Source organism: Sciurus carolinensis, chromosome 11 (assembly GCF_902686445.1).
Source record: "Sciurus carolinensis chromosome 11, mSciCar1.2, whole genome shotgun sequence".
Lineage (NCBI taxonomy): Eukaryota > Metazoa > Chordata > Mammalia > Rodentia > Sciuridae > Sciurus > Sciurus carolinensis.
In genome coordinates this window covers 42,290,929-42,318,091 of record NC_062223.1, presented here as the reverse complement: position 1 = coordinate 42,318,091, position 27,163 = coordinate 42,290,929, and the positions used below count along the sequence as shown (strand labels likewise).

Genomic DNA, 27,163 nt, shown 5'->3' with positions numbered 1-27,163 from the left:
ATTTTGCTGAGAATGTTCTGTAATGCCGGCTTTCTTTTTGTAAATTCCTTTAGCTTTTGTTTATCATGGAAGGATTTTATTTGGTCGTCAAATCTGAAAGTAAGTTTTGCTGGGTATAAGATTCTTGGTTGGCATCCATTTTCTTTTAGGGCTTGGTAAATGTTGTTCCAGGCCCTTCTAGCTTTTAGGGTTTGGATTGAAAAATCTGCTGATATTCTTATTGGTTTCCCTCTGAATGTAATTTGATTCTTTTCTCTCATGGTCTTTAAAATTGTCTTTATTTTGTATGTTAGGTATTTTCATAATAATGTGCCTTGGTGTGGGTCTGTTATAATTTTGTATATTTGGAGTCCTATAAGCCTCTTGTACTTGATTTTCCATTTCATTCTTCAGATTTGGGAAATTTTCTGATATTATTTCATTGAATAGATTGTTCATTCCTTTGGTTTGTTTCTCTAAGCCTTCCTCAATCCCAATAATTTCTTAAATTTGGCCTTTTCATGATATCCCATAATTCTTGTAGATTCTGTTCATGATTTCTTACCATCTTCTCTGTTTGGCCAACTTTGTTTTCAAGATTAAATAATTTGTCTTCAATGTCTGAGGTTCTGTCTTCCAGGTGTTCTATCCTATTGGTTATGCTTTCTATGGAGTTTTAACTTGGTTTATTGTTTCCTTCATTTCAAGTATTTCAGTTTGCTTTTTTTTCAGTATCTCTAACTCTTTATTGAAATGATCTCTTGCTTCCCGTATTTGTTCTTTTAACTGTTGATTGGTGCGATCATTTAATGCCTGCATTTGCTCTTTCATCTCCTCCTTCAGTGCCTGCATTTGCTTTTTCATCTCCTCATTTGCTTCCCTGATCGTTTTAATTACGTACATTCTGAACTCCCTTTCTGACATTTCTTTTGCTGTGCTGTCATTGGGTTTTATTGATGTAGTATCTAGGTTTGTTTGGGACATTTTCTTCCCTTGTTTTCTCATATTGGTCAGCTGTCAGTGGGACCCTGAGATATTGCAGATTTCCGCTATTGGCTTATAGTGTCCCGGTAGATTTCCAGTGTATCACCTCCCAGCCTTCAGTAGCCTGATGTCTTGGAGGAATTTGATAATGCAGTGCATCTGAAGAAAGCTGCCCCTAGCCCCCTACTGGTTCCAGGGTTTGGAGCTGGCTCTGTGCGGAAAGGCTCTCACTGGGGGCCTGCACCGTGCAGCTGGCCGTGTGGGAGGAGCCCACCGCCAGAGTGTGGAAGGCTACCTGGGGAAGACTCTAGCTGCCCTGCCCTGCTCTGATAAGCCACCCCTAGCTGTGCCTGCCACCTGGGCCGAGCTTTACCCAGTGGGCAGACTCACCCGTGGCTCTATTTCAGTCCGAGTCTCTCAATGCCTCCCCTTCTTAACTCCAGGGTTCTGGAGTGACTGGGGATGCAGTCACCCTCTAGGCCGCCATCTTGGATCGCCCCGTGGAAAGAGCCTGCGGCCGGAGTGGGCAGAGCCGTCTGAAGAGGTCTCTGGCTGCCCTGCCCTGATCCCAGAGGCTGCTTGCGGATCGAAGCTCTCCGTTGGTTCGGGGACTTGTGGCTGGCTCTACATAGAAAGCCTCTCACTGGGCGGTCTGCTCCGAGAAGCTAGCCTTGAAAGGCACCTTCCACCCCAGGGGTCCAGGCTGCTTGGGGAAGTCTCTGGCTGCCCTATCCTGGTCCCTGAAGCTGCTTGCGTGCCGGAGTACGCTACACTGCCAGGAATTCCTTACTTTAAAAAAATATTCTTGATATTAATCTCTTCTGTGTACATGTTATACATTTTTTCATTTTTCATCTTTCTGATCCTGGTTTTTTTGTTGAAGGTTTTCTTGATTTGGGGGACCATCATATGACTTCCACAAACCATTTTTCTCCATTGTAAACTGAGAATTCACTATCTCCTTTTATTGTGTTATTATAAAATGCTAATTAAAGGGTGTATGAGCTCTGTGATTTTCCTACCTAGTATTTTTCTCAGCTGTAAAATGAAAATACACTGTATTTTAGAGTTATTGTGAAATACCAATGAAAGAGCATGTGAATAAGTTTGGAGAGTAAAGAATAACTTCAGGCATTTTGTTCTTTCTTTGGTTTATCATGACTCATTTCTAGAAGCTGGCTTTTGTGAAGACTTTCACACTTCTACACATTGATCAAATCCTGAGGGGTGAGTGTTACAGCCTGGTACTTGCCTCTTTATTTCTGTACTTTTTTGGGGGAGAAAAGTAGTATATAAACAAGGTATGTTCACATTGAACTCTTGTGTTCTTGGAATGCATTGGTGGTTGAAGTGCAGTGTGGATATCAGGAGAGTCCCACTTCTTCTCTAATAATCATCATGCTTGCTTCAAGATTGATACTCATACTCAGATGCCACCCTTAGACCATGCTCTGTGTTCCATGCTTTTGAAGTCCCCTCCTTTGACCATGCTTGTCACCTTCTAGACTATTCTCCAAGTACCCAAGACCCAAGAATTACCTGATAAAATGTTCTGAGCCTGCTCTAGAGCCCTGTGGAGTCTCTTCCTGTGTTCTTCTGCTTGCAGATGAACCAAAGACATTGAATTCCACCCCTGACATATATATACCCCTAGGTTTCAGGTGTGGCCAAAGGGGCTGCTTGAGAGGTGTATTCTCAGAACTTGGACACTAGCATTGAATCTGTGTACAAGGCTCCTTGGGGTACACGAAGGGACTGGAGTATGGGAGAAAGCAGGGGTTGCGGGGTGGATTTGGGCATCATACTCCACTTAGACTCTTGTACCAGCTCTGCAGCTGTCAGGGTCAGGTCTGCTTAGAAGAGCCTTTCTCTTTTTTGACCAACTGCTTTTTTAATGGATTTTTAAAAAGTCATTGGGGAAGGTATTCTTCATCACTCATTTAGAGGTTGAGTATAGTATAGCAGTCTCAACATAGAGCCCAATTAATCTTTGAGAATAATTCTCAGAGTCAGCTGGGGAGGCAAATGAATGAATTTCCTGATGGGAAGCTCTCTTCAGGTGCCTTGTCTGTCTCTCCCAAGTAGATGAGCTTCGAACTTCGTGTGCTCTGTGGAAAGGAGTAAGGATTCTGCTGACACACTGCGTTTTTATGAAAGAAGGTGAAAGTCTCCCATATCTTTCTGTACAAGGCACATCTGCCTGAAAATAGGCTGTCTGTTTCTCTAGGGATTCCTTCTGTAGTTGTTTCTTTGTTGAAGGGTTCAAGACCCAGTTTGCTGCATTCCTTTCTGTTTTCTAGAGCCATGTAGAAAGTCATAACACATTAGGCTTTTGCTGAAGAGCTTAAAATGGGTGCTGGCAGCTGGGATGGGGTGAAAGAGAGCTTTCTGGGGACAAATGACCTGCTTGTTCAGCCAATGAGAAGCAGCGTAGAGGAATGATATCACCAGACAGGCTTTATTGTCTGATCATCTGGTAGAAGCAGGATTGTGTCTGGCAACTTAACTCTTTTTTAGGTACTTCAGATCTCACTTACTCTCTGGTATGTGACCTCTAGATTCCTTTTCCCAGCTGTCTTGTTTTGAGACCACAAAGATTGAAGCCTTAAGTGATTGTAGTAATTAGGGGAGTTATAAACATTTTAAAAAGTAGAAATTAAAATTTAGATCCGTAGCTAGATTAGAAATGTGATTTGTGTTCAGAAAGCATATCTAAAGCAGATATTGGTCATAATCATGTTATATTGGACTTTTACTTTCATATGTAGAGTTGAGGGGGAGAAGTAGATTGAAGGGGAAAAGGTTTAATGTTTAGTGTATTTTAATTCTTACAATGGATCTTACAAAGAATTTCCTGTTTTGGAGCAACTGAAATTAGTTCTATAAATCTCATCAATCACTGATGCAGAGGCCAATTTTGAGTAAGAGATAGCTGTGGCGTTTATTATTGTCCCTTCCCCTATAAAAATGACAATCAGTAATCTTTTATTTTTATTATTATTATTTTTTTTTTCATGGTACCGGGGCTCAAACCCAGCTCCTTGCAGAAGCTAGGCAAGTGCTCTAACACTGAGCTATATCTTCAGCCCTGCCCATCCCCCAGCCTTTTTTTCTGTGGTGTTGGGGATCAAACTCAGGAGTCTGCCACAGAGCTACATCCTCAGCCTTTTGGTTTAGGGTTTTTTTTTTTTTTTTTTTTTTAAGACAAAGGTGCTAACTTGCCGAGCTTGAACGTGGGATCCTCCTGCTTCAGCCTCCCAAGTAGCTGGGGCTACAGATGTGTGTCACCACACCTGACTCATCTTACTTCTTCATCTTACTTCTTTATGCTTCCGTTTCTTCACTGGTAAAATGAGTGGTCATACCCTGTGTAACAGAATTGTTTTGATAAGAAAATAGACTAGTTCTTAAAATTACAGATTGTGGTACATATGCACACAGGCACACACATTCTACTATTAGTACACATTCATGTCTTAAGGTTACATTTGTTCATTTGTGCAACAGACTTCTTCCAGTGCCTTCTATGGTGGGCACAAGAGATACAGAGGTATAAAAGATGTAGTTCTTACCATTAAAGAACTTAAAACATCATGAGGGAGACAAATAGTAATAATAAAGCTTTCTCATACTCATATTGTGTTCACCCTGTGCCAGGAATTTTGACATATATTAACTCATTTAATCTTACTACAAACCCATGAAATAGGTACTACTGTAGTTAGCTCCATTGTACAGATAAAGAAAGAGACACAAGGAGACTTAAGTGATGTACCTAAGGTCACATAGCTAGTGGGATTTGAATTTGGCAGTGGGGCTCGACAGTCTGAACTCTAAATCTGGGTTGACCAACACAATAGTCACTAGCCATGTGTAGCTTTGGAGTACTTGAAATGTGGCCAATCCAAGTTGAATTGGGCTATAAGTGTGAAAAAACACTAGGTTTCAAAGATTTAGTGTGAAAAAAATATGTAATATCTCATATTGAAATTAAATGGTACAAATAATAATATTTTAGACATACTGAGTTAAGTTAAATATATTAAAATTAGTTTCATTTTTTTTTTAAATTGTAGCCACTAGAAAATTTAAAATTGCATAAAGGCTTACCTTTGGGGGCTCTTATTACTTTTCTGTTGTATTATACTACTCTAAAATCATGAAACTCTAATAACAACAGGTGACATTTGGAGCACTTACTATGTGCCACATACTGTGCAAACACTAGTTCAGTTAAGCCTCATAATGGCCTGTTTATTTCCCGAGTTTTTTAGAAGCAGATGATTTCAAGAAATTCAATAATTTCCCTTAGGTTAGTCATTGATAGAACTCAGATTTGAAACCCTGTTTGTCTGACTCAAAAACCTTGTGCTAAGGAAGGACTGTATAGAGGGAAAAGAGGGGTGGGAGGGGTGGGGGGGAAGGGAAAAAATAACAGAATGAATCAACAACATTACCCTATGTAAATTTATGATTACACAAATGTTATGCCTTTACTCCATGTACAAACAGAAACAACATGTACCCCATTTGTTTACAATATAAAAAAAAAACAACCTAGTGCTGTTAACCAGCACACTGTAATTCTGTTTTCAGTGGTTTTCATCCCTATTATTTTTATAAGAATATTTAATATTGCATAGTTCTGTTTCTGATACATGAAAGTTTAAAGTAAAGAATCAGTAGGCCGTAAGATGGAAATTTCTTTTGCAGGGCCTTGGCCTTCAGTGAACACCAGCACAGTTGAGTCTGAGATGAAGTAGTGAGTCAGCCTGTACAAGTTGCATTTAATTTTCATTCCAGTAGTTTTTTCAGGTCACTGGGCATTTATGTCCTAAACCTCCTTTGTCTGTAGAGAAGGGGAAAAGGGTCAGTGCAGTGCAGCTGTCCTTAAGTCATTCAGTTCTCTTGGATGATACGAAAAAATTGCTTTCCATTTCATTGTCCTCTGAAATTGTGTTTGTGTTTAAGAGAACAACAAAATGCTTTCTAGTGACCCTTGACTTTTGTTTCTTCTAGAGCAAAGACTCAGGTGGACTGAAGGCAGCCATGATAGAGTTGGTGGAAAGGTTAAAGTTCAAGAGCTCAGATCCTAAAGTAAGTACTGTTTTGAAATTGGGTGTTGGTACCCCAAGCATTTTGTTCTCCTTGAGCTAAGTTTGAGGAATGTTAATGATCATCTCTGTGAACATTACTTTAAGATCTAATTAAGCCTACCCATCAAAACCAGTGTTCTGATATCCTTGGAGAAATGTCATCTGTTTTCTCCCTTATTTTATGACTTACAATACATAATCATTAATTGTTTTCCCTGAACTGTAGAGAAGTGCATTTTTAATATTTCTTTACTTAGCCTTTGAGATTTCTGCCCTCTGTGTCCATAAATCCAGCTGAAGGCATCTGAGATTCTGATCAGCATAATGCTTGGGACTAGAATAGGATCCAGACCCATCCAGTTGGTGTTCAGTACTAAAGTCTAGTCTCTCGCCTCACTTACAGGAGCCAGCTGCCACAGAGCATGCTTTTGTTCTTATGACCTGGAGCCTAGTCTGGGAAATGGTTTAAGTGTCTAGTTTTTTGTTTTTTTGTTTTTTGAGGTGGTGTGGCTGGAGGATTTGCTGTATCAGGGTGGAGGTGGACTGGGAACTGAATGTGGTGCAGGGATTATGACTAATACAGACTCCTTTCTCCTTCCTGCTGAGACACCTAATGTGTCACTGCCTGGTATTGGGATCAACTGGGCACTGCCTGAGACTCAAAGTCTCTCACAATTAAGCAGGAAAGGATCCTAGTTTTATTTTACTTTGCCTATCTCCTTCGTACCACCCCCCCAAATTCCTTATAAAGGGAAAGAGACTAGCATTTCTTGAGCACCTACTGAGAGTGTGCTAGGTGACTTACATAATCATTGTAAAATATACATAACAAATTTTTAATCATTTTAAGTATACAGTTCAGTGGCATTAAGTACATTTACATTGTTATGCAGCCATCACCATTGAATATCCGTGTTATCTTTTAAGTATCCCAAACTGAAACTCTTTACCCATTAAACACTAATTTCTCATTCCTCTTTCCTTTACATACTTTTGATTAGTGCAACAACCCCGTAAAATAGTTTATTATCCCTATTTTATCGATAAGGACACCAAGGCTTACAGAGGTAGAGTCATTTGCCCCAAATGTGTTATGATGTAGAGGTGGGGTTCAAATTCTGACTCCAGGGCTTGTATTATTTCTTTTATGATATGCCACAAACTAAGCACTGGCTTTTGTCTCTTTTCTATTATTTAATAACACCGTGCCTTTTTTTCTAAGCTGAAACATGATATGAGACAGAAAACAGTGACAGGCTTTTCAAAAAACAGCTGCAGCCACCAATCTACAAAATAATTCTCTCTTCATATTCCATTGAAAGTATTGGGGCAAAATACTGTCTTTTGTCTTTTGGCATAGTTAGGATTCTGGAGGTAGTGAATATTTTGACAGAGAAAAACTGAAGTACTCTTTATCAACTCTCCTAACTCAGAATAGAAGGACCAGTAGTCTAAATAGTTTTGTTTTTTTTTCAGTGTAGTGAAGCAATTAATTTTTTTTCTTTTTTTTTTTTTTTTTTTGAGACCAGGGATTGAACCTAGGGGCTCTTTACCACTGAGCCACATCCCCAACCCTTTTTTATGTTTTGAGACAGGGTCTCACTGAGTTGCTTAGGGCCTTGCCAAGTTGCTGAGGCTGACTTTGAACTTGTGATCCTCCTACCTTAGCCTCCCGAGCTGCTGGGATTACAGCCATGTGCCACCACACTCAGCTGAGCCAATTAATTTTTAAAGTTTACTGAAAGCTTTTCTTACATGTCTCTCTGAATTCTGAGGGAACAGTTAAGCTGAGGAAGAGAACTGTTTCATGTTTCTGCCACACTCAGGTGCTTATATTAGCACGCCAATGAAGAGGGAGAGGTGATATAGATAAAGTGCTCTGGCTTCCTTTATGAGAACATATGGCCAACTAAACAGAGCTGAAATGATTGAGTAGGGGAATAAGAGCAATCTGTGGAAGCCTCAGAGGTCCCCCATCGTGCACCATAAGTTAAAGATTATTTTAAGGACCTGATTTGATCTTGGATATGTGTGTACATACACAAACCAACCTTTAAGACCCTTCTTAGCCTCTCACATATGTGCTATATATACTTAAGTCAGCTTGAAGAAGGATGAACCTAATTGCAGAGTGACTATCAGATCAGAAAGGAGGGTAAAAAATAGGTCATTTAAGTATATAATTTCTATAATGAAGAAAATTTTCCAAGAAATATATTGATGTCTTCTAAGAGAACCCTTAAGTTTTCAGTCTGTTCTGTTTTCCCTTAGCATCCCACCATACCCCTTTTGAGTTGGCTTATTTAGAAGGGAAGAATCTCTTAGGCTTTATGTCCTGTCATTTCCTGGCATAGTGGCTTCATTACATAGAAACACTGATTGAGTCATGGAGGTCTGAGCACTCTCTCTCCCTCACTTCTTTTAGAATTGCCTAAAGCATCCCAAAGCTTGATTTGTCCAGACACTAAAACCTGCTGGGGACCAACTTAATTTTTAACTTTTGAGTTTTGCCAGAGTAATGGTAAATGCCCAGATTAAAACATTTTTTTAAATTATAAAGCAATATATGCTTACAGATGAAAATATACAACTATTCCTAAAGGAAAAGTAAAATTAATTCCCCTCAAGTTAAGCACATTAACAATTTGGTATATACGTTCTACACATTTTTCCATTTAAAAAATTTTTTACAAAGATTATACTGTACCTATGGTTTAGTGATTCCTTTTTACATTATGCATAATATCTTAAACATTCTTCAGTATCAGTAATATAGACTTAATTCTTCTTATTGAGATACCTCACTTTATCCTACACATTTGTCAGACCTTTCATTTATTCCTGACCAGTGGTTCTTAAAATTCAGTGTGCATAAAAATCCCCAGAGGGTTTATTACAACACAGTGTTGAGCCCACTCCCACAGTTTTTGATTCCCTTGATCTGAGCTGGCTAAAGAATTTTCATTTCTATCACAGCCCCAGGCAATGCTGATGTTGATTCAGGGACTATACTTTGAGGACCATTTTGTTGGACATTGGCTATTTTCCTTCATTCTTGTTTTGATTTTTTTTAAAAAACTCCTTTCAACAAGTAGTCAGAATCTGGATAAGACTGATTTCCAAGAAAATGAAATACATAAAATTTAGGCTTATGAAACAAACAAATCAAGCAGAGATGGCAAAGGCGTAGTGAATGGGAAAGGGAAATGGATTGAAAAGTCAACTCAGCCTACCTAAGAGGACAGGATTGCTTTAAGCCATTCTTTTCAGAAGAATAGCAAAAACAAAAAGAGGGAAAGGGGTTCTGATCAGGATTTAGGAGGATGATCAAAGCCTTTGCCATGGTTTGAAAGTAGGCTGAGTCACCCGAAATCAGAGGAACAGGAGGAAACATCAAATCTCAACCACTAGTGGTGGATCCAAGCACAGGAATTAGAGCCAGTGATGGTTGAATAATGGACCAGATAAAGTCATGTGCATACATGTTGTTGTGGTGAGCCCTTTTTAAAGGAGGCATAGCTCCAGGCATCTGCAGTCTCCTTCATTGTGGAAGATTACTTTTAATAACAATCTCTAGTTTATAAAAAGGATTACTAGGAACTAGTCTTTTAAATATCAAACTATCCAAATATGTTTGATATGATTCAGTTTACAAAAACTTCTTTTCTACCCAAACTTTCAGAAACATCTATTGCACAAGGCATTTTGTTTTCTTTTTTCTTTTTTCTTTTTTTTTTTTTTTTGCAAGGGGGTGATTTATTGGGGATTGAACCTGGGGGTGTTTTACTACTGAGCTATATCCCCAGCCCTTTTTATTTTCTATTTTGAGACAGGGTCTTGCTAAGTTGCTTAGGGCCTTGTTAAGTTGCTGATGTTAACCTAAAACTTGGGATCCTTTTGACTCAGTCTTCCAAGTCCCTGGGATTATAGGTGGCGTGCCACTGTACCCAGTTATAAGGCAGGATTTTTGTCTGTAGATTCCTTAGGTTTATGCTAAACTTTAGGGAAATTAGGGATTTATTTAGGGTTGTGTGTGTGTGTGTGTGTGAGCACGCACGCACGTGCACATGTATTTGGAGTTTTAAGAAATGTAAGGCTTTCTGAGCTTTTTATGGTCACAACTTTCCTGACCATGCAGTTATCTTCCAGAGTTTATCAGAGGAAATCACGGTTCTGAAAACATATTGATTCCCTCCCCATCCTTTCCCTTGCCCAAGTCTCAGAAATCATTGAGCCAAAAACATAATATGCTAAGCTCAATCAAACTAACCTTTCATTGTGCAATTAATAATAGCTACTTTCTCTACTATAAATTGATTGCTTTACTTTCCCTCTAAAACTGATGGGCTTGAAGCAGACATACACAGTTTGTGTCTCGGATTCATACTAACCATATAAGAAATTATTTTTAAAAAAAGCATCTTAAAACTCCATCCAAGTGGCTTACATTGTTTTTTTTCTGACTTGAATTGAACATGGGCTCTAGTCATGCTAAGACTGCTAAAATATAGCAGGTTTTTTTTTCCTTCTCTTGTCTCCAGCCTTTAGAGGTGTTCTTACTTAAGTGTGACACCAAAAAACTGTCTAGCAACATGAAATTATTTAAATAGATCTGAGAAAGGTTTTCTTTATTATTTTTCTTTAACATTTATTTGGCATTTTGTAATTACAAAAGAACTTTATAGTCATGTTTCATAGTTGATGATGTTGCATGAACAACCCAAGCCTTCACTCTTCTATATTAATCAGAATGTCAAAAATTATAGGTTTTGCATCTACAAATGATAATGAACATAAGCAAAAGCAAATTTGAATCTTTTTTGGTTTTTATATTCTTTGTTATTCACAGGGCCAAACTAGTCTTCTTCCTGCTTCTTTCCTGGCATTAGGACAGGAACAGTCACTGGAGCAGTGTTTATTCAACTAACTGAAGCAAAGAATTGAGATGGCTCAGTTATAAAGTTATATATAACAGTGTCCTTTGGTTGAGGGTTATTAGAACTTTTGACCTATTTCTGTGCTTTTGGAAAAAAAATAAAAATTGTAAGGAGGGAATCCTGGAGGACATGAGTTATGTTTATTTTATCTCATATCTGATAACTGATGAGACCAGAACTTAGCTTCATATTTGTCTTATTCCATGTTCTTCACCCCTGTACTAGGGTTGAATCTGTGATCAAGCAGACATACATACATAGCCTGCCATTCCCAGTGATATTGCCCTTCATAAATTATTTTTTTACCTCACACTCTTCTTTTACCTTGTTTTACTGGAATCTTTGAACCAGAGCTTCCTCAATTCCAGAACACGAGGACTGATGAATGGCCTTTTCCAACAGAAAACATGGGAAGGTAACAAAGGAACAATAACACCTTCAGAATTTAGCCCTAGCTAAATGAAAAACTGAAGCAAATGCTTCAACAGTTTGACTTGACGGATAGAGAACACCATTTGGGAAAATTCTCAAGCTTTCTCATGTCCCATCTAGGTTCTGAGGTGTAAAACTACCCAGAAGCAAATGTGGCTCCTTTTCATCTTTTGTAGACACCTGGGTAACAGAAAGAGGAGAAATGAGCTTTTTCCCTCCTTTCCCATTGCCAGGCCTTTATCAACACAAAACCAAACAATTTCTCTCTCTTGCTATCCCCTTAGTTGTAAAAATAATACACATTTTCTATGGGAAAATACAGATAGTTGTAAAGAGAAAAGAAGGAAAAAGCACCTATTCTTCTGCAACCTGCTGTGTTTATAGACTTTGGGTTTATTTATTTTTAAATGTTGATTCTTGAACCTCAGCCAGAGCACATAATTCAGTAGTTTTAAGGTCTGCTTAGATGTTTGTGGTACACATGATCAGTGACCACATTTTGAGAGACATGTGAAAAATGGGATAATATTATGCTATTTTGCCTTTCAGGCAGAAAATGGTATTATTATTTAAATAATTATACTATAAACTATTTTATAAACCATAAAACACATAGCTTTATTTTGTTTTTTGTTTTTTTTTTTTCACCTAACAGCTTCTCTTGTAGATGCATACATTTTAATCATTTGAATCTATTTCCATCTTTGAGCCCATTTAGAAAACTAGAATCCTGAAGGCCAATCTGCCATTACTGTCAGATGGAAATTTTTACTTAATAAGGCATTTGTTTTTTTCTTAATGGCACAGATTCTGTAAGAGTTTTGTTTGTTTTGTTGGTAGACTTGGCAATAATGGTCTAAAGAAATTCAGGTACAGTGGAAGCTGTTAATATAAAGTTGTATTCCTAGTCCTATGACCAGCCTCAACTACCAATTTCATAGTGTCAGCCTCCCCACTGTTCAGTATGTCTTACATATGGTGACTGAATCAGGCTTAGTTGAGGCCACCTGCTCTAGTTCTACCACTTGACAGCTGAAGAAATGGAAATACCAACAGGGTAAAAACCAAAAGTGTAACAAAGCCAGAGCATGTTGACAGTTTTCAGGGCTACAGCTCTACAGTTTTCTTGGTAAGAGAAGTTTATTGGGTGAGGGTGTGGAGAAATTGGAACCCTCATACGTTTTTGGTAGGAACATGAAATGGTGCAGTCACTTTGGAAAACAGTTGCTCAAAAGGCTGAACATGGACTTACCATGTGACCGAGCTATTCTTGGGTATATACCCAAAAGAAGTGAAAACAGGTTCACATAAAAATGTTATACCAGCGTTCATGGCAGGATAGTCATTCTATCCAGAAAGTTTAAACCACCCACATATCCATCAACTGATGAGTGGATAAACAAAATGTAATATATCTATACAGTGGAGTATTATTTGGCAATAAAAAGAAATAGTACTGTAGATGCTACAACATGGATAACCTTTGGAAATACAGTGTAGGGAAGAAAATAATTTTTCTCTCTAACCATCAGAGTTCTTAATTGGGATGGACCTTTTTAATAGAGAGAATAACAAAACCCAGAATTTTATTAATATATAGAACCAATGTTTGCCCAGGAATAAAGGAAATCCCAAAGAGGTGCCTTAAATTCATGCTTAAATACAATAGTGGGAAGGCTGGTTATGGGAGAATGCCCAGGAAAAGCTTGGTAAACAGGGGTAAGGAAGTTATGCAGATTTAAGTTGTTTCTGATTATTTAACCTCATCCTTCTCTTCCTGGTACACAAGGGATGCACCCTTACAAATGGAGATTTTCTTTATAGATGTAAACCTCCCTTATAAAAGGGTAATTTTCCTGTGTAAAAAAAAATCAACTCCAGATAGCCCACTAACGAGGCACATTTTGTGGTGGCATATACTGGTCTTCTGTGATCATATTTTGGGGGTATCATGTCCGGAATCCCATAAATAAGTGAAAGAAGCTATTTTAAAAGATCAAATTTATATGATTCCACTCATATGAAATGTCCAGAATAGGCAAATTATTTATAGAGATAAAAATAGACTCAGTGTTTAATGTTAAGGGGGAGGGAGTGGGTGATACAAGATTTCTTTGGGGGGATGATGGAAATGCTCTAAAATTGATTGTGATATTATATTGATATGGGAATATACTAAAAACCTCTGAATTATACACTTTAAGGAGGTGAGTTATAAAATATATGAATTATATCTCAAGCCATTGAAAGAGAAAGAAAATACTGCCTGAATCACTTTTTTTTGACCCTTCACTTGAAGTATGAACAATGCATAGTGTTTTCCTCTTTTCAACAGGGATGAGAATCAGAAATCTGATGTTAGCCTCTGGCAGAAAGAGGTAGTATATGGCAGTTATTAGAAAACTCGGGCTCTGAAATCAGACCCCAACCCCACCTCATCAGCTCCAGAATTGACAGCTCTATAGCTTTGGGCACATCTTGTACTCACCTCTGTTTCTAAGGTTTTTGCTTTTTCATCTGCACAATAGGGGATTATAGTACATACTTCATAGGTTGTTAGATGATTTCATGAGATGATCCATGTTAAGTGCTTAGCACAGCATCCTATAAATGGTGACTGCTGCTACCCTTTCCTAGTCTTGAGAACCACCACTACTTCCACCAGAAGAACAAAGGAATGGGGGCAGCTTCCCTGCTACAGAGTTCAGAGGACCCTCCAAGCCTTCCTGAGAAAAATGAGCCACTTGTTTATAAATAACTCGATTCTATACTTTGATCAATTAACACTTCCCAGGATTAGTGACATTTATAGATTACAGGTTTTAAAGGGCCATTGATACCTCTTGAGTGATAATAACTTGCTAATAAATTGAGTTGCACCTCCACAGTTGGGATTCCTTGGTGTGGCAGACTGATTGGATCACAGACTGATTGGATCACTGGCTCGCTTGCTCGCTTGCTTGCTTGCTTGCTTGCTTGCTTGCTTGCTCTCTCTGGGCCTTGCCTCCTTCAAGTAATTGACATTAATTCAGCATAGCTCTATTGTTTGTGCAAGTCCGGGCAGGTGTGTCTGCCTTGGGAGTATGCAGTGTGTGTCCATATATTCCCAATAAAAAAAAGAAGCAACTATGTGTTTTATTATAGAGCAAAAGCTCTAGTTAGCAAAACTGCCTGGTACCAATTTAAAATAAATAAGTCACATTTAAGAGAGATATTAGATGTATTCCTACTTTAAAGGAAATACCATTGAGAGTCTTTGTTCCCTTTCTACTTCCTCTTTTCCTTTTCCCTTCACCTTTACCCTTTGACTGCTCTTTCTTTTTGGGTCCCCAGGCTCCTTATTGAATCATTGCTCTCATTGACTATAGGCATTTTAAAACTAAGGCACGTATGGTTTTTGAGTTGCCTGGTATGCTGGAGCATTGTTTTAGAAAGCAAAGGAATTGAGCTTTAAATACTTAATAAAATTAACATGCTGTGATGTCCTTTTCTCCCTGTTCCAGCTCCTCTCTGCAGTGACAGGAGACTTGATAATATACTCCACCAAAAGCTTGAAGGGCTGATTAAGTGGCTAACATGGAGAGGGGAGTGGAGCTGTCAGGACTCCCCCATAGCAGCCACGCTTCTCGTTTTCAGTACAGGATTGTATTTGACATTTAATTTAGGACCCTGGGTACCTAGATATAAAACTTTACTGTGATAATAGTGATAAAACCAGCTAGACTTTTATTTAAGGGTCTGCTTCTATCCCCATCCCTCCCCTTTTCCTGTTAGTTCAGCCTTTCATTCAGTTAGGAAATAAAACTCAGGTTTGCTCAGCCAAAACAAAGGTGTTTTCTTTGATGTCATAAGGCTGTCTTCAGAAAGCAACTCTCAGTCTACTGTAGGTTTATATTATATATATATGTTTGTGTGTGTATATACATATATACACACACACTTTATATATATATATATAAATTTGAGAACAGTGCTTCTTCCCTGATGGCGTCTGAATTTAGCCAAAGGGCAAAATTCATTAGTTCTCTCCAACTGCAAGAGAAATTGCATTCAATCTGGTGATCAGTTGCTACCACCCCCTAATATGACTTTTACTATTTATGTAGCAGGTGCAATAAATTTTGCAGTAATATCATCTTAATTCCTAACTCAGTCCAATTAGTTAGACATTATAATCCTCATTTTATAGTTGAAGAAGTAAGGATTTAGAAGGTAAAGTGACTTGTTCAAGGTTGCAATTTTGTGACTTTTATATAGCATATTCGTAGTTTTAGGAAATTATTAACTTTTTATCTGTAGAAGATAGATTGGAAATGTTACAGCAATGTAGAATTTGTTCAGACTTGCAAAGCAAAAATTTTTGAGTATGACATGTTCTTCACCTCTCCTTTCCATTTAATTTATGGTGAAGGAACACAAACATTGGCATTAGATGACATGAGTTCATATTACTTGCACTTACTATCACTTAATGTATCTGAGCCTTCAATTTCATCTATAAAGTGGGACTAATCATAGTTGTGCTATTATTAATGAGTACTCAGAAAATGGGAATTTTATTTTGCAGTGCTGGGGATTGAACTGTCTTATGCATGCTAGGCAGGCACTCTACCACTGAGCTACATTCTCAGCCCCCAAACTAGAAGCTTTTGAGGAAATAAGAAGTGATAGAAGATAATTTATTATCACATTTGAGGATCTGAAAAGTATTTTAGTAGCTCTAGTGAGGGAGCACTGGGGTTCTTGGATAAGCAGGTTGTTAGCTCCCCAAAGGAGAAGAGTAGGGTTTCAGTCTGCACAGGAAAGAAAATATGATGAGGCAGGTTGTGAGGTCGAGGAGCTACTGTGCCTGTAGACTGAATATGCATAGGTGCTGAGAAGCAGAAGCCATCCTTCTTGTGCTGTCTGTGCTTTGCTTCTGTTACCACTGAGGTAGACTCTATCTGAGATGATGCCCATTGAGCTCTTATTAAGCTAGAAAGGTGGCCATGGTTCCCTGACAACCTATGGCCAGTTATTAGAACTGAGGCAAGGAGCTTCTTCCTCCTCAATGTTTAGGATGCATAAAGTAAGTTTTTTCCTGTGTTCCCTTGGAAAATTGAATTGGAACTCCCAAGTGTAGAGGCTGTCTTTAAGAAAGCTTATGGGCATGTATATTTGATTATATGTTGAGAAGGGAAAAGCATAAAGGGAAGGAGATTCAGAAGAAGCATAGGGTCATATGTTTAAAAACAGTACAGTAGGGACTGGCAGAGATACAGCTCAGAGTACCTGCTGAGCATACACAAGGCCCTGGTTTCAATCCCTAATATTGCCAAAAACAAGACAAAACAAAGCAAAAAAATACAGTACTTAGGCTGAGAGTGCCAAAATTTATAGTCTCAGGAAAAAGTACTCTGGGAAAAAATAGGAAGAATGGAGTATTCTGACTAAAATTTGGGGTTCCTAAGGAAGAGAATGTGATTCTGGTAGTCCGAGGTACAAACCTGGCCAAAGAATATCTGAGTCAAAGCTAATGTCTAAAGCAGAGGGAATGAAGGATACATGTAGTTACTAAGTCTGAAACAAAGGTAGGATTTGAAGTCAAGATGAGAAAACCAAGAATGCAGGGACAACTGGAGATAAGAAGGGAGAAAAAGCTGTTCAAGAAGTTGGAAGTAGGAGTAGGATCCTGACCAATTTCATCAATTCACTCAGAAGGTCTTTGTGATGTAGAATTTTGTTTCAGCAAGTTAATGGTGCAGTGAAGAGTGGGACTAAATTTAAAGGGCCTACATGGGATGGGCAGGCAGGGCTCAAATGCCATGCCTGGATGTTTAGTGGAGAGTAGTGGGAAAGGAATGCGAAGAAAGAAAGGGGGTTATGTGGGGGAATTTTCTTTAGTGAGACTGCTGGTGGTGGAGGGGCAAATATGAGATGATTTCTGCCATTCAATCATCATGCATTGACCATACTGTCATGGTGGGGCACACCTGTAATCCCAGATACTGAAGAGAATGAAGCAGGAGGGTTGCAAATTTGAGAGTCAGCCTGAGCAATTTAATGAGACCCTGTCCCAAAATAAGCTCCGTAGTAGAGTGCTTGCCTAGCATGCATGAGGCCCTGGGTTCAATGCCCAGTCCCCCAAAATATAATAATAAAGAACGAATTACCTGCTATTATGGGCAATTTCCCTTCCAGACAACAAGAAGACCTGTAATCTGGGGGAAGAAAATAAAACTGACTCCAGAGTTTGTAGCCTGGTGAATTATTCCTTCAAGAGTCTAGAATTTATGCAGTTGTGCTATTTTAGATATAAAAGAAAACAATTTAGCTTTTCATTTTTTATCATAAAATGAGTTCCTGAAAGATTCAGTAACTTGCCCAAAGTGACGCAGCTGGTGTTTGCAAAAGCCAAGGTTGACTAACATTCAGGGACTCTGACTTCTCATCCTGAGCTTTCTGCTGTACTATATTGCTTACCAGTGTTCTAATCCTAATTCTGAGAGGCTCAGTTTCCTTTTGAAAAGCAGGATGCTATATGGAGTGGTGGTGGGAGCATTAGTCCTTGGAATTGGACTAATCTGAGCTGAATCCCTCTCTGCCTTATTGTTTACCCACTGCATAAAACTGGGCGAGTGACCTAATCACTTTGAGCTTCAGTTTTCCTTAACATGAAATGAAAACGTTGTTGCCTGAACATTAAACGAGAAACATACAGATAGTCATAGTCAGAAGACTGCCTGAACATGGTGGATCTTGGTATTGTTTTCATTATTTATTGTTCATAAGACCATGTTATTTAATACATAATGCACCTGTTATTTGAAGGTTCTTTATGAACCTCAGTAAATCATGGTGCCCCCTCAGAAGAACAGGTTTTAGTGTCTGAAAAAATTCTGATGAATCTCACTACCTGATGCAGTGAGTTACTTTTACTTTCATTTACTTTTGAGAAATATCAGGCTCATAAATGAGAAATAGAGACCATCACAACATATTCAAAAGGGTATCTACTTCAGGATTTTGTATAACCACCGTAGCACTAAACCTCATTAACTGCTTGTATTTTTAAGTGGGAGATGGAGTTTGGCTGAAACAGAAGGTATATCTAATTTGGTCTTTTCTTCCTAGTTTGCTCAGAGTTGTTATGGTTGGGTGTTGGATTTTGTTAAGTGCTTATTCTCCATCTGTTGATATGATAAGATTTTTCATCTTTAGCCTTTCAAAGTGAATGGATTATATTAACTGATTTCAAATGTGAATCAACCCTTGCATACCTGGTATAAATTCCACATTTATGTTTTAGTATATAATTGTATTTTTACATTGATAGACTTGACTTGCTAATACTTTGTTGAGGATTTCACTTTTTCTTGAAGCCACATTTCTTTTTAAAAATTATTGTTAAAAAATAAGTATTACATTTATTGTAGAAAATTTGAGCTGAAGGAATAAGGATGTAGTGTGGTTATAGAGTGAGTGTGTTCAATCCTCAGCATGCTCCTCCACCAAAAAAAAAAAAAAAAAGGGGGAAAGAAAAAGAAATGAACAGAAAAGTACTTGTAATAGAAATAACAGCATCAGAAGATGCCATTATTACTTCATTGTATGCGTCTGAGGAAGAGATTTCTTGGTGCTCTGTTAATAAAATGGGGATAATGAAAGGAAATGAAGAGCATACACATGGCTTCTTTTGTTTGCAGGCTTCTAATGAAGATGAGAAAGATGGTTTAAGGAACAGTTTAAATGTTCACTTGAAGTACATTTTTTCTTTATCATTCTCAACACCCCGTTTTAAATGCAAACAAGTCAGGCTTCTGACTGTGTTACTGAGGGTCACTGAGAATGATGTCACTGAGCATGTTGGTGGTGGGATGTAGTCCAGAATTCATTTCTGCTGTGTTTCTAGGCTGCTTGATAATTTTCCTAGCCTGGAAAGTGGGCGCTTGTTTTATTTGGGAACAGTGGCTATTTCAGTCATATATAAGACACGGGGCATGGTAGATGTTGCCATTTGTTGAAAAAGGCCTTTGTCTTTACTGATGAAGCTCTTCCTAGCCTGGCCTCTCTGGAGCCTGGCAGAAGTTTGGAAGGAACTCTCTCAGAGTACAATACCAGAATAAATGCTGGAAGCTGTACAGAAGCCCTGACTTTAAGCTTCCCAACTTCAAAATTTCCACAGACCCTAGCAGTTTGTAAGGATATTGTGCTTTGGGAGTGAAGACATTTTGCTGCATCTGAAAAAGTTTGATTTCCTGCCCTTTTTTCTGTTTTAGAGTAATGGGCTTCAGATGAGAAAGAGAGGAGTAAAATGACCTTTCAGCTTTTTAGGAGAGGTATTTATTTTTTTATTTTTTCATTCTGGGGATTGATCCCAGTGGTACTTTACCACTGAGCTACATTCCCAGCCCTTTTTGTTTTTATTTTGAGACAGGATCTCACTAAGTTGCTTAGGGTTGGTGTCTTGAGCTTAGGACTAGTTTGAAGCTTCTGCTTCAGCTTCCTGAGTTGCTGGGATAGAAGTGTGTCACTGTGTTTGGCTAGGAGAGGTATTTAACATCTTCGTATTCTTAATCCTTGCAGTCCCCAATTCTTAAAATGTCTTTTTGGGGTGACCTCTTTTAATCCTTGAAGGAAATTTAACTAATAGAACAAATGTTTCTGAACTTTTTAATCAGTGTAGACTCAGATGCTCTTTTTTTGAGTAGCTTCCTACTACTGGCATTGATCTAAGTTCATCTTAGCAATGCTTTTCTGAACCAAACCTTTCTTAAACTATGATGTTTTTGAACTATTATGCTTATTGTTTTATAATTTGCCTCTAATTTAGCAGGGAAGAAGGCTGTGGGAGTTGTTTCTTATAGACCAGCTAGCTAAGAGTTAATAGCTTCCAGCCCATGTCAAACACATTGAGTGAGTGTTATTTTTAAGTTCAGGCTTCTTAATTCAAGGTTTTATGTTTTTAATTATGAATGTGTAAAGTGCCAGACTGCATGCTGCTTAGGTCTGATGTAACTTGGGAATATGAAATATAGAGCATATAGAAAGTACCATAGAGTAAGATTTAACTCTTCAGATGTAAATTCTTTATCCCACATTCATTTTGGGGAAATAACAGCCTAATTGGAATAACAAATGTACTGTTAGCCAAGGAAGCATCTTTATTAGAAAGAAGTAGAAAGACCTGAAGCAGTCAGAAAGGGATCATTAGAGGCAATATGTTGTGGCAGAAAGAATACTGGTCTGGAACAGAGGGATGTTTCTAAATGTGACTTTATTACTGTCCTTCTCTGGGGGCTTCCCGCCCCCTTTATCTATAAAATGAGGAGGTTGGACTCAGATATTCACTAATATGTTCTGAGTTTCTCCTAACAAGCCATCAATTTTTCCAAATTAAAAATGCTTTGTTTAAGTAATTTTAGTAAAATGCTATGCTTAAATAATAGTAGCATTTTACCCTAATACAACTATAACAAAGATATAGCATCTTGTTTGTGAATTAGGGGCTGAAGGTTTTGATAACTTGGGAACTACTTGACCAAAAGTAGAAAGCTCCTTTTAAAATTTCATTGGTGTTGAGGACCAGGTCCATTGGTGAGATTTTCTTGGAGACAGTAAGTACCCTAGTAAGTACTTCAACAAGTACTTTTAATCCATGTAGATCCACTTTTGATTTACTGCACTTTTGGAATTCCAGACTTAAGTTTTTGTTTGGGGTGAGGAAAGTTTGTAGCTTTAAAAAGTTTTGGCAGTTACTAGTTAGATGCTATATAAAAGGAACCTTTTATGTTACTAGTGTCACTTTCTGTGGTTTATCCAACTCACTCTCTTCTGAGTTTATAGAATTGTTTTTTCATGTAATATCTCATATATTTATAGTTAAGAGTAAAAGACTGTCTCATTTTGGGAGAACTAAGGACAGGCTAAAGAAGTGCCAAGAAACCCACTTGAAAACGATGTTGGAAGCTTCCAAATAGCAGGTACCAACATGAAAGGCTTGCGTGGAAGAACTGTGAAGTTTTTAGCAGGATAGAGCTTAAATGAGGAGGAAGTAAAATAGAGAAGTTTTAAAGCATGAGTCCTTTTCCATAGGACTCATCCTTCCACATGTCCAATCTCCCAGGGGGTGTCTTCTTTGGACTCTGAATTTGAATGGATGATGTGACCAGAAGTTCTTACAGTCTTGAACTAGGTCATAGAAACCCATTTGTTAATTAATAGAAAATGGGAGTGGGAAGAAGTCATAAAGGTTTTATGGAGTAGTTTATTCTGCCTCTAATTCTCATTTGTGGCTTGCTCTGTATAAAATCAAGTGTCTTGTTTAAAAACCTACATGTAAAGCAGTGGAGAAAGGAATTTAATTTTTAAAGCCCATTCTCATGCTGCAGTCTGGTCCACAACTTTCCTATGATGTCAGCCTCTTAACTTTGAACCACATGTGCATATGAGGTCTAGTAAAATAGATTGCAGTCAATTTTTATTATAGTTTTCATTTTTAGTCACTTGGAACTATTAAGAGAGATTCTTAGGCATTCAGAAAGTTCATCCCTTAGTAAATACTCTCCAGTTTTATCTCTAAGAGAAGATCCTAGATCATTTAAGACCTAATTTATTTCAAGGGTAAGGATCCATTGTTTAATACCATGACAAGGCAATGACAACCCTGGCACAAATACACTAAAAATTCAAAAAATGTATATACTCCCAGTTCATAGTTCTAAATCTGATACAGAAAATGCAAGGACATTATAACATTTAACATCTCCTGCCCTCTTTTCTCCAGCACCAGAGAGAGCACTTGCAGAGAGTATATGAAATCTTAAGGGCTTATGTTACTTAGTCACTTACTGTGTCAATGTCCATATCTTTTTTTGCATTGATATTATAGCAGTGTTGGAAAAACTGTGCTGAAGGTATCAAGCTTCTTTCAGTTTTTAAGTGGCTAATTAAAAATTATCTCTTTTCCCCCTTCTTCCATCTTTATGTTCCTCAGTTCCTTGGCTTACGTTTTCCCACTTTGATTTCCTTGCTGATAGAGTGTTATATTAACAGAGCATTAGACTGAGAACAAGAAGATTGGAAACCTGGAGGGGGTGAATCTTGCCTGGGGGCTGAGTTGAGAGAATCTCAAGTTTGAGGGCAGGGTAGTCTCAGCAACTTTGCAAGGCCCTCTCTAAAATGTAAAAAAGGACTGGGGATGTAGATCAGTGGTATAGCACTCCTGCATCCACAAAAAACAGGTGGCGAAAGTTGGAGTCCTTTCCTCTTCTGTAGGCTTACAGCTGTGTCACTTAGCTATAGAAGAAGAGGTTTCATTAAATAACAACTACTTTCTCCTCCAGGTCCAAAATCCTCTCTTGGCCTTTCTTCTTTTGTTTATGGTCTACCGCTTTTCTCTATCTCAACTACTCATAATATCTATAGTTGCTTTAAAGCTGGGGGTATAGCTCAGTGGTAGAGCACTTGCCTACAGTGTACAAGGCCCTGGGTTCAGTTCCCAGCACCATAAAACAAACATACAAAACACTTATAAAATAAACACTGTTGTGAGAAAACATCAATAATTGTAGTTACTGGCAGGATTTAGAGTATCTAGAAGTTCTTATTTTTGTAGTTTCTCATTTTGTTTGCCTTTCTTTTGCCTTAGCCAAATATAGCCTACAATTATCTTTTATTTGGTTCACAGTTGTAAAATAAAACAATAATATAAAACAATAAATGCTTATATTTATACATTGTTGTAGGAATGTAATTGGTACACCTCTTTTGGAAGGCAGTATGTATAAATTAAGTTAATGATTTCAGGGATACATGCAAACTGTTAACATTAATTGAGAAGGGAAAAGGAATTGCGTTTTTTGCTACATATACTTATCTATTAAATTTTTAAGTAGTAGTCATATATTACTGGTATAAAATTGAACAAAAACAAAAGAAAGGATAAAGAATTAATTCCTGCATAATGAAAAAGGCAAAAATATTAGCATGAAATTTATCAAAGGTTTTAGGGAAACATTGCTTAGAGAATATTTACAAAACTTCAGGATCAAACAGAAACCATAGTTTGGCCAGAACTGCCAAGTACTTTATAGCAATAAGTCTACCCTTCCTTTCTTTGTATGTCCAACTTACTCTTACTTATTTGTGCTTTATAGGTAACTCGGGACCAGATGAAAATGTTTATACAACAAGAATTTAAGAAAGTTCAGAAAGTGATTGCTGATGAGGAACAGAAGGCTCTTCATCTAGTGGACATCCAGGAGGCAATGGCCACAGCTCATGTAACTGAGATACTGGCAGACATTCAGTCCCATATGGATAGGCTGATGACTCAGATGGCCCAGGCCAAGGAACAACTTGATACCTCTAATGAATCAGCTGAGCCAAAGGCAGAGGTAAATAAAAATGCCCATGATTATTAGTAACTAGAGAACTAGGAGGAATCTGATCATCTATATTTTTTAACTCTGGAAGCGCCCTCTTGTTATCCCTGAACACAAATGAATTGAAAGCTTGGATAGGGTGTACATGTTTTAACCAATGTGCGAGCTAGTACGGAAGTATTGACCACTAGAGCTTGTACGCAGTGGCTGGGTTTGGCAAAGAATTTATCCACCATGACTTAAAGGAGTGCCATCAATGGGGCAGGTAACACTCATAGTTAAGGAGAGAAGCCAGAAGTTAGAACCAGAGGAAGGGTCAGTAACACATCCCAAGTTGTGAAATGAGCCTATAAAAAAATTCATTACAGAGATGAGAACCGAGTTGAATGAGAGCAAGTCAGGAAGTGAAGCAGGCTAGAATGAAAGATTTTAGGGTTACTCTGAGAATAAGTGGAAGAGGGCTTTAAGGTGGTCCTAAATGGAACCAGCTGCATAAATTGGGATCATAAATGCTGGGTTAAGAATGGCAATGTGGATCTGGGCATTGTGGCACATACTATGTCTCAGCTACTCAGGATGCTGAGGTGGAAGGATCAGTTGAGTCCAGACCTGTGTAACTTAGTGAGACCTTGTCTGAAAAGTGGGGGGTATGGGGCTGGCAAGCTGGGTGTGATGGTGCATGCCTGTAATACCAGTGACTGGGGATGCTGAGGCAGGAGGATCACAAGGTGGAGGCCAGCCTTAGCAACTTGAGACCTCCAGCAGTTTGGGATACAGCTCAGTGATTAAACATCCTTGGGTTAAACATCCCTGGGTTCATTCCCCTGTTCCCTGCCCCCACAAAAATAAAAAAAAAAAAAAGTGAATGAAAAACACAACGTGATTTGAATCACAAAACATATTTTACCCAGTTATATTGTAACAGGATTAAAAGGGTCTTAGGCATATTACCAATGTATGCAGGCATTTAGGATCTATTTATAGAAAGTATTTTAAGGCAGTCTTTTAAAAAATAGCAGAATATTTCAGCCACTAGGAAAAAGCTAGTGTTCTTCAGATTTCATAGTGTTAAGTTAAAAATTTGGGTCAAATGTATGCGAGATAGGTTGAGGGTAGTTTCTTCCAGAAGAAAACACAGGAGATCCCAGTGGCTGGGGAGGCTGAGGCAGGAGGATAGCAAGTTCAAAGCCAGCCTCAGCAAACAGTGAGGTGCTAAGCAACTCAGTGAAACTCTGTCTCTAAATAAAATACAAAATAGGGCTGGGGATGTGGCTCAGTGGTCAAGGGCCCCTGAGTTCAATCCCTGGTACTTGCCCCTGCCCCCCCACCAAAAAAAAAAAGAAAACCTAGGAGAGTCCTGTGGGCATTCCAGGGCTTGGCCTTCACTGGCAGTCTTGCCGTGGTGCAGGAGAACCTGGCCACAAAATAAACCAGTGAATGGAAGAGTTAAGGTGTAATCCAGGTTGCAGGTATTATCCAAGGCAACCTGATAGGAAATAGGAGACAGTTTGACCATTATCTACTCACCTGTCTAAGGTTCTTGATTAATTTTCATCAGAGTATAAAAAGAATAGTTCTTATTCTTTTAATTTCATCCTCCTCAGAATTAAGAAAGCATGTCCCTAAATAATTTTATAGATAGGCAAGACAGTAAGTACTTTATAGTCATCATTTCCGTTAACCCTAATATCAGCATTCATTAACTTCATTTGCCAGATGGTATACTGAGATGCAGAAAACTGTGGAGATTCTGACCCAGTGTCATTTAGTGAGTAACAAATAGAGCAAGTATTCAGTTGTTTGTCTGATTGCTGTGCCTATGCTTTCTCCCTGGAATGTTTTGGATACTACGTATGTTTTCGTTGCTGTGATCAAAATACCTGGCCAGATCAGCTTAGAAAAAAAAGTTTATTTTGAGCTTATGGTTTCAGAGCTTTATTTCATGATCTTAGTGCTCTGGGCCTGAGTGAGGCAGAGCACCTTGGAAAAAGGACGTGTGGAGAAAAACTGCTCACTTCATAGTATCCAGGAAGCAGAGACTCCCTGGAAGTGCTCACTTTCTTCACTCATGCTCCACCTGCCTACAGTTACCACCCAGTACAGTAGGCCTTTCAAATTACCAATCCACTGATTAGGTATGGCTCTCATAATTTAATAATTTTACCTCTTGCGTTAACACAGGAGCTTTTGGGGGATGCCTCATATCCCAACCATACCATTCTGCCCCAGCCCCCAAAGTGTTGTGTCCATCTCACAGTGCAAAATGAGATGCCCTATAGTAATGAGTTTGGTGGTGCTTCTTTTCTTCAAGAGTCCATCTCCAAGAGTCCCTATAATCTTAACACTGCTAGCCTTTAAGAATCCATCTCTTAGTGTTCCCATAGTCTTAACAGTTCTAGCCTTACCCAAAAGTTCAAGTGTCTTCTGAGACCCAAGACAAAGTCTCGGCTGACAGCCTCTATAAAGATCAAAAGCAAGTTACATGTCAGGATGAATCCAACTACTATATATAACTATAAAGCTCTAATAAAAAGGAGAAAAAAAAAACAAGTTACATATATCTAATATGTAATGGCACAGAGTAAATACTAAGCATCCCATTTGTATCTGTGGAAAAAACTAGAATTCAGTGTTCTTGCATACCTTTGACCTTTTACAATGCAGAGGTGGTAATTTTGTGTCTTAATAAATATAAAGTTCAACCAGATTTAACTCAAGGGATCAACAACTTATCACTTCTCAAATTGGACCCTTGGATTTATTCTGTGTGTTGATTAGATTGTTCTTTCAAAACTAAAGATTGAATTTTGTGACATTCCTCTCACTTATTTCAAATAATGAATTTAGCTCCTCCCACCATCAACTGTCCTTTAAGAACCTCAACTGACAGAATTATTCTTAGGAATGCAGGAGCTGATAAGACCTAAAGATCAGACTGTGACAAAATAAGCTATTAAAATAAGAAGTAGCATTCAGCTGGCTAAAGCATGTTCAAAGAGATGTTATATCATCTCATTGCCGCTTGTTCCAATAAATCTGATAACTTACTGGTTAGAGCAAATACCCAGTACCTTTTACTCAGCAGAGAAATTCTTTTCTTCCCTTTGCATAATATGGTATTTTAAAAATATTCATCTGCATTTTTAATTTAACCAAAAGATTCTTCTCCAACATTTTATTGTGAAAATTTTCCAATATACAGAAAAGTTGAAAGGATTTTATAGATTATATACCAACAATCTAGATTCTAATCCATTAACATTTTGCCAATCTTGGTTCATTACAGTTCTAGCCATATTTTCAACCTTCTATCCATCAGTCCTTTTTATTTTTAGTTGTAAAGCAAAATAGAACTTCTGGTTCTGAAGAA

General features: G+C 38.1%; 1 protein-coding gene across 2 annotated transcripts in view; it reads left to right on the top strand.

Annotated features, from left to right (window-relative positions):
• Trim44 (tripartite motif containing 44) overlaps positions 1-27,163 on the top strand; it is a 113,912-nt gene that overhangs the window by 23,429 nt on the left and 63,320 nt on the right. For both annotated transcript variants that reach the window (XM_047517065.1, XM_047517064.1), the window contains exons 2-3: positions 5,983-6,060; positions 23,566-23,805. In XM_047517065.1, coding sequence (XP_047373021.1) covers positions 5,983-6,060; positions 23,566-23,805 — 318 coding nt within the window. The remainder of the gene's footprint in view (positions 1-5,982; positions 6,061-23,565; positions 23,806-27,163) is intronic.